Source organism: Rhynchophorus ferrugineus, unplaced genomic scaffold (assembly GCF_030347505.1).
Source record: "Rhynchophorus ferrugineus isolate W39M unplaced genomic scaffold, kcgeb_rfMv2 rfM3, whole genome shotgun sequence".
Taxonomy (NCBI): Eukaryota; Metazoa; Arthropoda; class Insecta; order Coleoptera; family Curculionidae; genus Rhynchophorus; species Rhynchophorus ferrugineus.
Window position 1 is genome coordinate 17619185 of NW_027472582.1, and position 11119 is coordinate 17630303.

At 28.8% G+C, this 11119-nt stretch overlaps 5 protein-coding genes across 5 annotated transcripts; 2 read left to right on the forward strand and 3 right to left on the reverse strand.

The window, feature by feature from the left end:
* The first annotated feature begins 804 nt into the window (after positions 1–804).
* On the forward strand, positions 805–2289 carry LOC143194035 (gamma-aminobutyric acid receptor-associated protein). Its single transcript, XM_076400585.1, has 3 exons — positions 805–996; positions 1534–1731; positions 1788–2289. The coding sequence occupies exons 1-3, from the start codon at positions 907–909 to the stop codon at positions 1857–1859; spliced, it is 360 nt and encodes a 119-aa protein (XP_076256700.1). The 5' UTR covers positions 805–906; the 3' UTR covers positions 1860–2289.
* Positions 2290–3227: 938 nt separating this feature from the next.
* ATPsynbeta (ATP synthase, beta subunit) lies at positions 3228–6325 on the reverse strand. Its single transcript, XM_076400516.1, has 11 exons — positions 6124–6325; positions 5542–5696; positions 5215–5329; positions 5004–5158; positions 4786–4948; positions 4526–4727; positions 4278–4422; positions 4116–4218; positions 3931–4058; positions 3619–3780; positions 3228–3557 (listed from the first exon to the last, which is right to left on the reverse strand). The coding sequence occupies exons 1-11, from the start codon at positions 6224–6226 to the stop codon at positions 3441–3443; spliced, it is 1548 nt and encodes a 515-aa protein (XP_076256631.1). The 5' UTR covers positions 6227–6325; the 3' UTR covers positions 3228–3440.
* A 527-nt stretch (positions 6326–6852) lies between these two features.
* On the reverse strand, positions 6853–8299 carry Snap29 (Synaptosomal-associated protein 29kDa). Its single transcript, XM_076400558.1, has 4 exons — positions 8075–8299; positions 7657–7959; positions 7404–7597; positions 6853–7242 (listed from the first exon to the last, which is right to left on the reverse strand). The coding sequence occupies exons 1-4, from the start codon at positions 8198–8200 to the stop codon at positions 7101–7103; spliced, it is 765 nt and encodes a 254-aa protein (XP_076256673.1). The 5' UTR covers positions 8201–8299; the 3' UTR covers positions 6853–7100.
* Positions 8300–8611: 312 nt separating this feature from the next.
* Positions 8612–9996, forward strand: Coq5 (ubiquinone biosynthesis protein COQ3, mitochondrial). Its single transcript, XM_076400550.1, has 6 exons — positions 8612–8850; positions 8905–9054; positions 9102–9257; positions 9318–9495; positions 9586–9697; positions 9751–9996. Exons 1-6 carry the CDS (start codon positions 8694–8696, stop codon positions 9850–9852), a joined length of 855 nt encoding a protein of 284 aa, XP_076256665.1. The 5' UTR covers positions 8612–8693; the 3' UTR covers positions 9853–9996.
* SmD3 (Small ribonucleoprotein particle protein SmD3) lies at positions 9965–10758 on the reverse strand. Its single transcript, XM_076400584.1, has 2 exons — positions 10300–10758; positions 9965–10246 (listed from the first exon to the last, which is right to left on the reverse strand). Exons 1-2 carry the CDS (start codon positions 10607–10609, stop codon positions 10149–10151), a joined length of 408 nt encoding a protein of 135 aa, XP_076256699.1. The 5' UTR covers positions 10610–10758; the 3' UTR covers positions 9965–10148.
* Between the last annotated feature and the right edge of the window lie 361 nt (positions 10759–11119).

An 11119-nucleotide genomic window follows, 5' to 3' on the forward strand; every position in this document is an offset into this window, starting at 1 on the left:
CTAGAGAAAACTAGGACACACCACAGAGGACAAAATATACAGACAATATTCAATGTCTTGTACCATAGAGTAACTAATATTACATTGACGAACTTAATAACTAATAATTGAATCGCCAAACCGTATAAAAAATTAAACGCACTCTTCTATAAATGAAACATACTAAAAAGTAAACAACAAACGTGCCATAAAAGCGGAATGAACCAATCAAATCTCTTCGCGGTTCTTAACTAAGCGATTCAAGCAAGTAATGTTCAAAGTAGACATATCTAGGTGTTGGGTGTCGCGAAATATTTCTCCAAAATTGCTCCAGTTAAGATCTCTATTTTCTCTGCGATATATCGAACAAATATGACCTTTAAATATAACTTCAAATGTTTGAAGGTCTTCATCTAAATATATTGATATTTCATAATTACCAAAATAAATATAATGCACATGTTAAGTATATAGAATATTGAGAAAACTAATTTTTAAATAATATAATTATTAGATCAGTTATATAGTAGAAGAGATAATTACACATAATTATACAAAAAATTTAAAAAGAAAATTACAGTGACATTGATTTGAATTACAGCTGATTATGCTCAAAATATATAGATATTATCACTAGTCAAGTTCAATACACTTTTTAATTTTATATTCTAAATAGAACATTGTTGATCATACATATTAAGACAGAAAATAAAGACAACATTTGTTTGTATTAATGATATACTTTATTTATTTTATATTGTTTGTTTAAAAATGTCAAGTTTAATCATTGACTAGTGTAGTACGCCCCACCAATACATATTGATTGTTTTCACAACAAGGAAATCTAGAAGTTGAACGTCAACCAATCGTGCTTTGTCAAAATATTAAAACGTTTTTGTCGAAATTTTGGTGAACAAGCTTAACAAAATGAAATTTAGATACAAGGAAGAACAACCTTTCGAGAAAAGGAAAAGTGAGGGATTGAAAATCAGAGAAAAACATGCCGATAGAGTGCCAGTAAGTTTTTTTTAAGTGTTAGCAAATATGGTGTAAATACTGAAATAATTGTTATAACAGTTATTTATACTATGTTTTTGTCAATAAAACATGTATACGGTTTCTTTAAAAACTGGGTAGTTCTATACGTCATGACGTTCTGTTTTTGGCAAATGTTTTTATATTTTACGTCTTAGCATAATGGCGTCAATAACATATGATAAACACAGTTTTCAGCTATTATATGATTGAATCATTTTGAAAATAGAACAAAACGTTGGTACTTAACGTTATTTTTTTCTAAAAATAAATATTGAGCATTGTATTTCAGATATTAGGTAATGTTGTAATAATGTTACTTTACAATTAAAAAAAGAGTTTTAGTTTCAGGTTTACAAAATACAGCTGTCGGTTTTTGACAGTTTTCAATTGTAGCTTTTGTTAGATTTTAATTGATTATTCTTTATCAATAATATGTTATTATTAACCTGATCATAGAAAGTACTGTATTATTAATGTTAAACTTGTCATAATTTCATCAATTATTTTTATTCCTAGGTTATTATTGAAAAAGCCCCAAAAGCAAAAATTGGTAATGTGGACAAAAATAAATATTTGGTACCCTCTGATTTGACCCTTGGCCAGTTTTACTTTTTGATTAGGAAGAGAATTCACCTTAGGCCAGAAGATGCTTTGTTTTTTTTTGTAAACAATGTTATTCCTCCCACATCCGCAACTATGGGATCATTATATGAGGTATGTATTTGAAATGTATGATATTATAGAAAAAAGAGTGATATAATTATTTCTAGGAACATCATGAGGAAGATGCTTTCCTTTACATTGCTTATTCTGATGAAAATGTTTATGGTCAAACTGATTAATATTAAATTAATTTTAAAAGACACTACTTTGTAAAAATTAACAGAAAATATTAATTTTGGGATAATTTTTGCAAAACTAGTATTACAGTTTTATCGTAACACTGACTAAAAATATATAAAAATGAGATGTCAAAATTATGCTTATTAATCATAGGCATGTGTAAAATACCTTTTAGTTTTCCTATTTTGTTTTATATTTCCCACCAATAGTAATATAAATATATTTTTCTCTTATAAATATATTTTTTTTTTGGATAAATTCTAGTTTATGCACTTACATATTATTGATAAGTATTTAGGTTTAGTTAAAGTATCAGAACAATTCTCTATACAGGATTGGATTTTGAATTGGTGATTTAATCATGTAGTAATAGAGCATTATTAAATTATAAAAAGATGTAATAAAAACAATAAAAGTCTCTAAAACGTATATTTTTCTATTTTATTCTAACAAGTTATAGTATTATCCTTCATATTAGTGATTCATTACTGTCAATCATCGATGTGTTATGTCATTCAAGGTAGCACTTAGTTATAATAAAAATGTCTATTCAGGAAAAAATGCTTAATTTACCTCATTAACATGGCATGTTATATAGGTGACAAAATGTTATATATCAAAGACAATAATATTTTGAATTATCTAGTCTCCAGTAAATAGCATTTTAACATGTTATTAATGATATGGTATATTTTTGAGTTAAAGCAAGACAAAACAATCTAGATAAGGTGCTACTTATAACAATTAGGTATTTCATACAAAAATTTTTAAAAAAGATTAGATTAGACAAAATAGTAGGCATATTTTGTTTATTAGCGAATTTTAATTCATATAATGTACTTAATTTTGATGTACTAAAAATCTAATGACAGATCATAAAATATTAAATATCTGTCTGCATTAATTCAGAACAAGGTTAATGTTACATATATTAATGTATGATTATGTAATATAATATAAAAATTATAGCCAAAGTGGTGAAATGATAGAACCATTCCTCTACTACAGTGAAATCCACAGGTTTGGATATATTTGATGTTTATTTCTAGACAGTGGTGAAACATCCGACAAGGAACAACTTGATACTTGTTACGCCACTAGCTAGGCTGAATAAGATCAAATGTCTTCTGGGATGGTGTTTGGTCAGTTCATAAGATTTGCAGAGGATTTTTGTTCAGAGCCCTCATTAAGTAGCAGGGGCCAATCCAGATAAACCCCAGTTGGTTAAAAAGGAAGCTTTAAAATGTTTTAAAATCTTACTGAATCTCTGAATTAATCATTTAAATTATCTTGAATAGATAAGTTAATAATAAATCTATAATGACTATATAGCATAAAGTAAAATAGAGATAAATGAAAAGCGATAATGTTTTTGTATCTATTTTTAAATAATTAATATTAGTAAATACAACAATAGCACTTTAAGTGCAAACTGTATATTGGAACATAAAAAAAAATATCTAAATCTTTTCAAATAAAATGACATCTAGAGTGTTGAAAAAAATCCAAGATATATTTGACGAATGATGGAATATTCTTATAAAGAACCAACAGAAACAAATCACGTATTACATCTTCATTTAGGAAGATTCTGCCAGTTTTTCCGCCTTCTGTACAACTTCTTCAATGGGACCGACCATGTAGAAAGCTACTTCTGGAAGATGATCATAATCTCCACCCAAAATTTTTTGGAATCCCTAAAATAAAATAACAATTAACAATTAATTGCATTATGTAGTTTAAATTTGAACTACTCGCCTTAATAGTTTCTTCAAGAGGGACCAATTTTCCAGCGTGACCAGTGAAAACTTCAGCAACTTGGAAAGGTTGTGACAGGAAACGTTGAATTTTACGGGCACGGGCGACAGTTAATTTGTCATCTTCAGACAATTCATCCATACCCAAGATAGCAATAATATCCTTAAAATTTAATTACATAAGTATAAAATATGCTCCAAAACAAAACTTAGTGGCTGTTCATTTATTGTAAGAAAAAATCAGATAAACTGCTTCCCTTCCAAAAAAAAAGTTAGTCATATACAATAAATGAACAGCCTCTTATTGAAATACCTGCAAAGATTTATAGTCTTGCAAAATCTTTTGTACACCACGAGCAACATTGTAGTGCTCTTGACCAATGATGTTAGGGTCCATGATACGGGAGGTGGAGTCAAGAGGATCGACAGCTGGGTAGATACCTAAAATGATTAAAATATATTAGCAGCTATATTTGAACGATTCACACAAGATTTTACCCAATTCAGCAATAGCACGGGACAACACGGTGGTGGCGTCCAAGTGAGCGAAAGTGGTGGCTGGAGCAGGATCAGTCAAATCATCAGCAGGTACATAGATAGCCTAAACAATAATGACATTAATATAAATGTAACTGAAATAACATGTTCAAATAAACGAACCTGTACTGATGTAATTGATCCCTTTTTAGTGGTGGTGATTCTTTCCTGCATACTACCCATATCGGTGGCCAGAGTAGGTTGGTAACCTACAGCAGATGGGATACGACCCAGCAAAGCAGATACTTCAGAACCAGCTTGGGTAAATCTAGGAGATTATTAAAAATTAAACGAAGGTTCCTTTATAATTCTAATAATATAAACCTGTAAAATTGACAACAAATAAGCTGAAAAATATAGTTAAAAAATACCTGAAAATGTTGTCAATGAACAGCAACACATCTTGTCCTTCTTGATCACGGAAATATTCAGCAACAGTCAATCCAGTTAAAGCTACACGAGCACGGGCACCTGGTGGTTCATTCATTTGTCCATAGACAAGAGCTACTTTTGATGTTTTGTCTTTCAAAGAAATGACTCCAGATTCAATCATTTCATGGTACAAGTCATTGCCTACAGAATATTTTGTGTAAATACACATACAAATTTATAAAACTATATTTCCTCGTACCTTCACGGGTACGTTCTCCTACACCAGCAAATACTGAGTAGCCACCATGAGCCTTAGCTACATTGTTAATCAGTTCCATAATCAATACAGTTTTTCCTACACCAGCTCCTCCAAACAGTCCAATTTTACCACCCTTGGCATAAGGAGCTAGAAGATCTACAACCTGCTCATAAATAGCAAGTGAGTACATATGCATAAACAGCATGAAATAAAATTACCTTAATACCAGTAACTAAAATTTCCTGCTCAACACTCATATCAACAAACTCAGGGGCTTCAGCATGAATGGGAGCTAATTTATCAGTGGGAATTGGGCCCCTTTCATCAATAGGTTCACCAATAACATTCATGATACGACCCAAAGTCTCAGCACCTAAATTAACCCAGTTTAGTCTATAATGGATAAAGACATATACAATGCCAACTTACCAACTGGAATACGAATGGGATAACCAGTATCCAAAACACCTTGCCCTCTGACTAAACCTTCAGTACCATCCATGGCAATAGTACGAACAGTGTTTTCTCCCAAATGTTGAGCTACCTAAAATGTAAAGTTAACAATAAAAAATTGTCTAAAAAATTAAATTAGTTTTGTATATAATAACAAAACCCTTGACCCAAATAAAAAAGGCCAAAGACAGTAACGTATTATAATTTATATTGCAAGATATATTTAATTGAAAAACTATTTAAATAGTAAATCAACCCTGAAGCTTGCTGAATATTTTATAGTCCACTTTATAAATGTCTTACTTCGAGTACTAGCCTGGGGCTACGGTTTGAAACTTCCAAAGCATTGAGAATAGGTGGCAAATTGTCATCAAACTGAACATCTACTACGGCACCAATAACGGCTACGACTTTGCCTTTTGCGGCTCCTGGTGCGGCTTTTGCAGCAAAACTGCGATCTATCAATAAAAATGGTTAACCTTTAGACTAAAATCTTAGGAAACATGAGTTTAAGTATGACATAAGCCTATCTATTATGTAATGATCACATTTTCTTCCAAATTAAAAGAAAACACTGATATTATCTCTAATAAGGCAATATTTATATTAATTTCGCTTAAAAATTCTTACATACACTCAAAATGGCGAGTGTTAGTAGGATGATTATGTAACTATTGATAGAGATGGTTTTAATAAGATTTTATAGTTATAAATAAATTTAATCGACACTTGAAGCATTAATAAATGCGATTAAAGTACTATTATAATTTGATTTAGAAAGCAGCTATAATTGTGGTATTGAGATGATATAAGTAACCGGAATGTCAAACTGATTAACATAAAAGATATGAAGATACAGCATTTCGGTGTAAATGAAATACTTACTTTGCTGGTTGTAGCATGCTACGGCTTTTAGTGATTCTTGTCCAACTTTTTCAGTGGTTTTGCTAGCCAAAAGGCTAGCAGCTCTTCCTACTGCACCCAACATGGTCGACCGTAGACAGAAGTGTTAAAAAATTCTCATTTTGTCCGCTAGGCTTGCCACATACTTCCTGTTTGCGCAAGTGCGATACCGTCAGTGCGCAAAGCTCTAAATTTGAATTCTTATATAATAAGGGCATTTTTTATTTTAAATTAAATTACATATCAAACATATTTACATAGAAAAATTAAATTTTAGAATTGACAGAAAAAAATGTTGACTAAAATTTATAATCTTAAAAAGTCCATAGTCAGATCTAGCAATAACAACTACAGGCTATTAAAAGTTCATAATTTCTTAATATATTAATATTTAGAAGCTATATATCTTTATGCAACTTTTAAAACACATTAGTTTCTGTATCACGGGGAATCTATGAATTATGGACTAGAAAATGTATATGTAAAATACATATTACATACTTTTACATATCTTACAATTAGTAATAATAATGAAATACATTCAGTGGAACGAAAGGGAATATATATGAAGGGGTATCGGGAAAAATTAAGTTCTGTAGGTGAAAAATAAGTAAAAGACTATAGAAATTAAATTTCCCAACATCCAAAAATAAAATTATATCACTTAAAACAATTTATGGAAACATACAATTTATATTAAAAATATACATATGAAATTAATTTTTATATATTGAACACAATAATAATAGCAATATATACAATATACTTACAATAACCATAAAAAATAATTCAAAAATTAAATAATATATTAAAAATATAGATTAAATACAGCTTTTCTGAACAAAACAACATTTACATTTTCTTGTATGAGAACTTCAATAACATTTAGTTTGCTCTAATTCAATAATAAATAATATAAATTCAACTAAAAAAAGAACAATGAGAATAATTTAGATACATTATTTTTTAAGAATTTTTTGCATATCTTTGTTTTGCTTTTGAACGGTTAATTCTGCTTTTTCAGCTTTATTAGTTATATTATCTATTAAATCATTTTGACTGTCAATCTCTTCCCCTAATTCACTAGCCAAACCTTTCAATCTAAAAATTAAAACACTTTTTAGTAATTAAAATGTACAAACCACAAGTTAAGATATATTTAACCTTTAAAATTATTCAAATATTTATATTATTCATTTATAAATTTATAAAATGATTATACTACCAAATCTAAAGTTATTAATATAAACAAAAAGACATACCTAGATATATTACTACACATTTCCTGTAAATTGGCATCTAGCTTTGCACTGAAATCTTTACTTCCAGAACTGTAAGAGTACTGTTGTGTCGGTGGTTCATTAAAATCATTTCCTCGAAGTCTTGTAGCTGGATGCTCACTAAAACGATCATATCTTTCTAATTTACTCTGCAAATTTGTCGATGATGTAGATTCCTAAATAAAAAATGTAATAAACACTTTTTTATGTTATAAGCAAATTAAATTATTATTACTTTTACTGTACTGGGTGTGGAACTTGATGTTGTTGGACTTTTATCATTTCTTCCTGACATATAGTTTTTGAGGCTACTAAATACAGACTTAATTCCGTTTATATGTTTCTGAGAAAATCTTAGAGTATTATTAATATCATCCAACTGTTTATCAGTTTTTTCTAATTTTTCTCTTTGGCGCATTAATTCTTCGGCAGTAGCTATTCCAATTTGTTCAGAATCTCTTAAAATACTCAAACTTTGTTCAGAGCTTCGAATTGTGCTTTCTTCAATTTGACGTTTTCTTTCGTGAAAACTCTGAATCTATTCAAGAAACAAAAAAATATATTCGTTATCGGTATAAGTATACAATATCACTATTATACCATATTCCAACATAAAATATCATATTAGGACTATAATTAAACAAAAAACATACCTGGGCATCGAAACTACTCTGATTACTTGCTGGCCTTCTTGAATTTTTTAAAAAAGTTTCGTCATCTACATCGTCGTAGTCAGTGTCAAAAGGATTTGTTGATTTTATATATTGATGGCCAGACATATTTCTTACTTAAAAAATAGCAATAACAATTATGAATAACAATACAACATACAACAAAAATAAATCCCTTTGACAAATACGTCAAATACAGCCAAATACACCTTATTGTTAAAAGTACGTCATTCAATACATGGTATACTATAATTTTTTAAACTACTATATAAAATAACTACTGTTGCGAACACCCATTAGGACGGTTCATATATAAAATTTAAAAACTTATCAGGAAAAAAGGCCTGTCCTATGATCGTCACAGAAAATTTTTCTTTCAGAATTCGGACAAAAATATGGATATTGTAAAATATATTGAAATATTGGCTTCCATCTATATATTCATATCTTTTCGGCATTTGTAGCCTGACAGTTTATTCATATTTTTTTCTATCGTTAATACCAAAAATTAAAAAGATATTAAAAAGAAGATATTTAGATATTAAGATATTAAAAAGTTAATATAAACTTTTTATTTTATGATTGATACTTTACGGAGTAGATGGCTCTAAACTTTAGAATATTATTACGGAATTATTTAAAGAAACCCAAGCAAATAAATGTAAGGCCTGTTACTTCTACTTCACAATCCACCAGCAATGAGAAAGAAACTCATTTTGGTTTCGAGACTGTAAAAGAAAGCGAAAAACAAGAAAAAGGTTATAATCATATTTGATTTTGCAATTATTTAAGATATATCTTTTGATTTTTAGTTCTTAAGGTGTTCGAAAATGTAGCACAAGATTACGATATTATGAATGATGTTATGTCTTTAGGTATACACCGTTTATGGAAAGATTATTTTATATCCTCTTTAAGCCCTACTAACAATACAAAATTATTAGATGTTGCTGGTGGAACAGGTCTATAAGACAAAATATAATCATTTGGTTCTATAGATTTTTTTTAGGAGATATTGCTTTTAGGTTTATAGATTATGTTAAAACATATCAGAGACAAAATTGCCATGTTACTGTTACCGATATAAATAGTCACATGTTGAATGTTGGAAAAATTAGAAGCAAAGCTTTGAATCATGATCCAGGCATAATTAATTGGCAAGAAGGTTTTTAACTATATTTGATTAAATCAGTATTTTTTTATATTTTAAATGGATATATTGTAGGTAATGCAGAAGAATTGCCATTTAAAGACAATACTTTTAATGCTTATACTATTGCTTTCGGTGCAAGAAATTGCACGCATATTGATAAAGTTCTTAGTGAGGCTTATAGGGTGCTACAACCTGGTGGCAGATTTATGTGTTTAGAATTTAGTCAATTAGAGAATACAACATTACAATGGTATGGCTTATAAACTTGTTGATTTAACTTTTTATTGCTCAAATTGCTTATTTATATTTAATGTAATACATTTTTGTTTTACTATTTAAGGTTATATGATCAATATAGTTTTCAAGTAATACCTGTAATGGGTCAGCTTATTGCAAAACAGTGGAAACCTTACCAATATTTGGTTGAGAGTATAAGACAGTTCCCCAATCAGGTATTGTTTTAATATGTTCTTATAAACCAAACAGAATTAAATTTTTGTTACAGGAAAAGTATAAAAATATGATTGAAGAAGCTGGATTTCGCCAAGTAGCTTTTGAGAATTTGACACTAGGAATAGTAGCAATACATTCTGGTTTTAAATTATAAAGTTGAATTGTGTTTCCAAAATAAAACTGTTACTTTATATTTTCAATATATGTTTTCATAAGATACAATACTTGTATAGAGGCGCACATATTATTTGTAAATGAAGTGTAGATTGTTAAATAAAAATAACTTTATTACGATAAATGGATTGATCATGTAAACTGAGCTCTTTCTTTTCATTTACTTAAAGTCTTGTCAACTAAACATGTATTCCAATTACATCGAACTTATAGAAAAACTTAAATACTTAAATATTTACATTCAAATATGACTTTATATTAAATAATAATAAGATATTATCTTGCTCGACCACTTGGTCCCATTTGTTGATTTTGCCAAGGTGTTGCTCCTCGACCACCTCGAGTAGGAGGCCCACCTCTTCCCCGACCTCTTGCTACAAAATTAGTAGTGAGAAACATTGTAATCTCATTAAATATCAGAACTTACCTTGCGCTCTAAGGATCCCAGACTTTCCTCTACCAGCCGTACCGGATTTAGTTTGTTTTTTAAACATCGGGGCATTTTTTAGCATATCAGGAAGAATCATAAATCTTATTTTAGATCCTCTAATGTATACATTTTCTAACTGTGCAACTCTACCATCTCTATACGTTACAGTAATTTGAGTCATTTGGCAATTCATATTATCTTCTGCTTCGATTAATTTCCCTCTATAAACTTCGCCGGTTATTGTTTCACAAGTGACTATATGTCCCTCTGCTTCATGTAAAACTTTAATTGGAACGCCGATAGACATTTTAATACTTCTATATTGGTACTAGTTAAATAGTTTTAAGAAATATTTTATATAGACGAAGATGATTGCCGATAGATTTTTTAAGTAAACTAAATGTTTTCTCTTAGCTTGTTTGGACGCTAACTATTTGACAGAATTAGAAGTAGTTCAAATGTATTTTTTTGACATCACCATGAGTTAATATTGATTAAAGGTTATATTAATCTTTATCATATATAAAAAATAACAATATTCTTATTTTTGTATATATCTATATCTATATATTTTATAATAATTATTTATGTTTTTATGAAATAGTTAGTTATCTATAATATTTTATAGTATTATATATACATATATATCGTAAGTGTACATGTAAGATCATATATATAAAGTTTGAGAGTTTGTGACGTCAGGATTACTAGACTCATATATTATATATTATAATTCAAACTAGAGAATAAAAATAATAATTTAGAATAAAACTACGAAATAATCAACTACATATTCAAAATATACAAAAAAAACTTT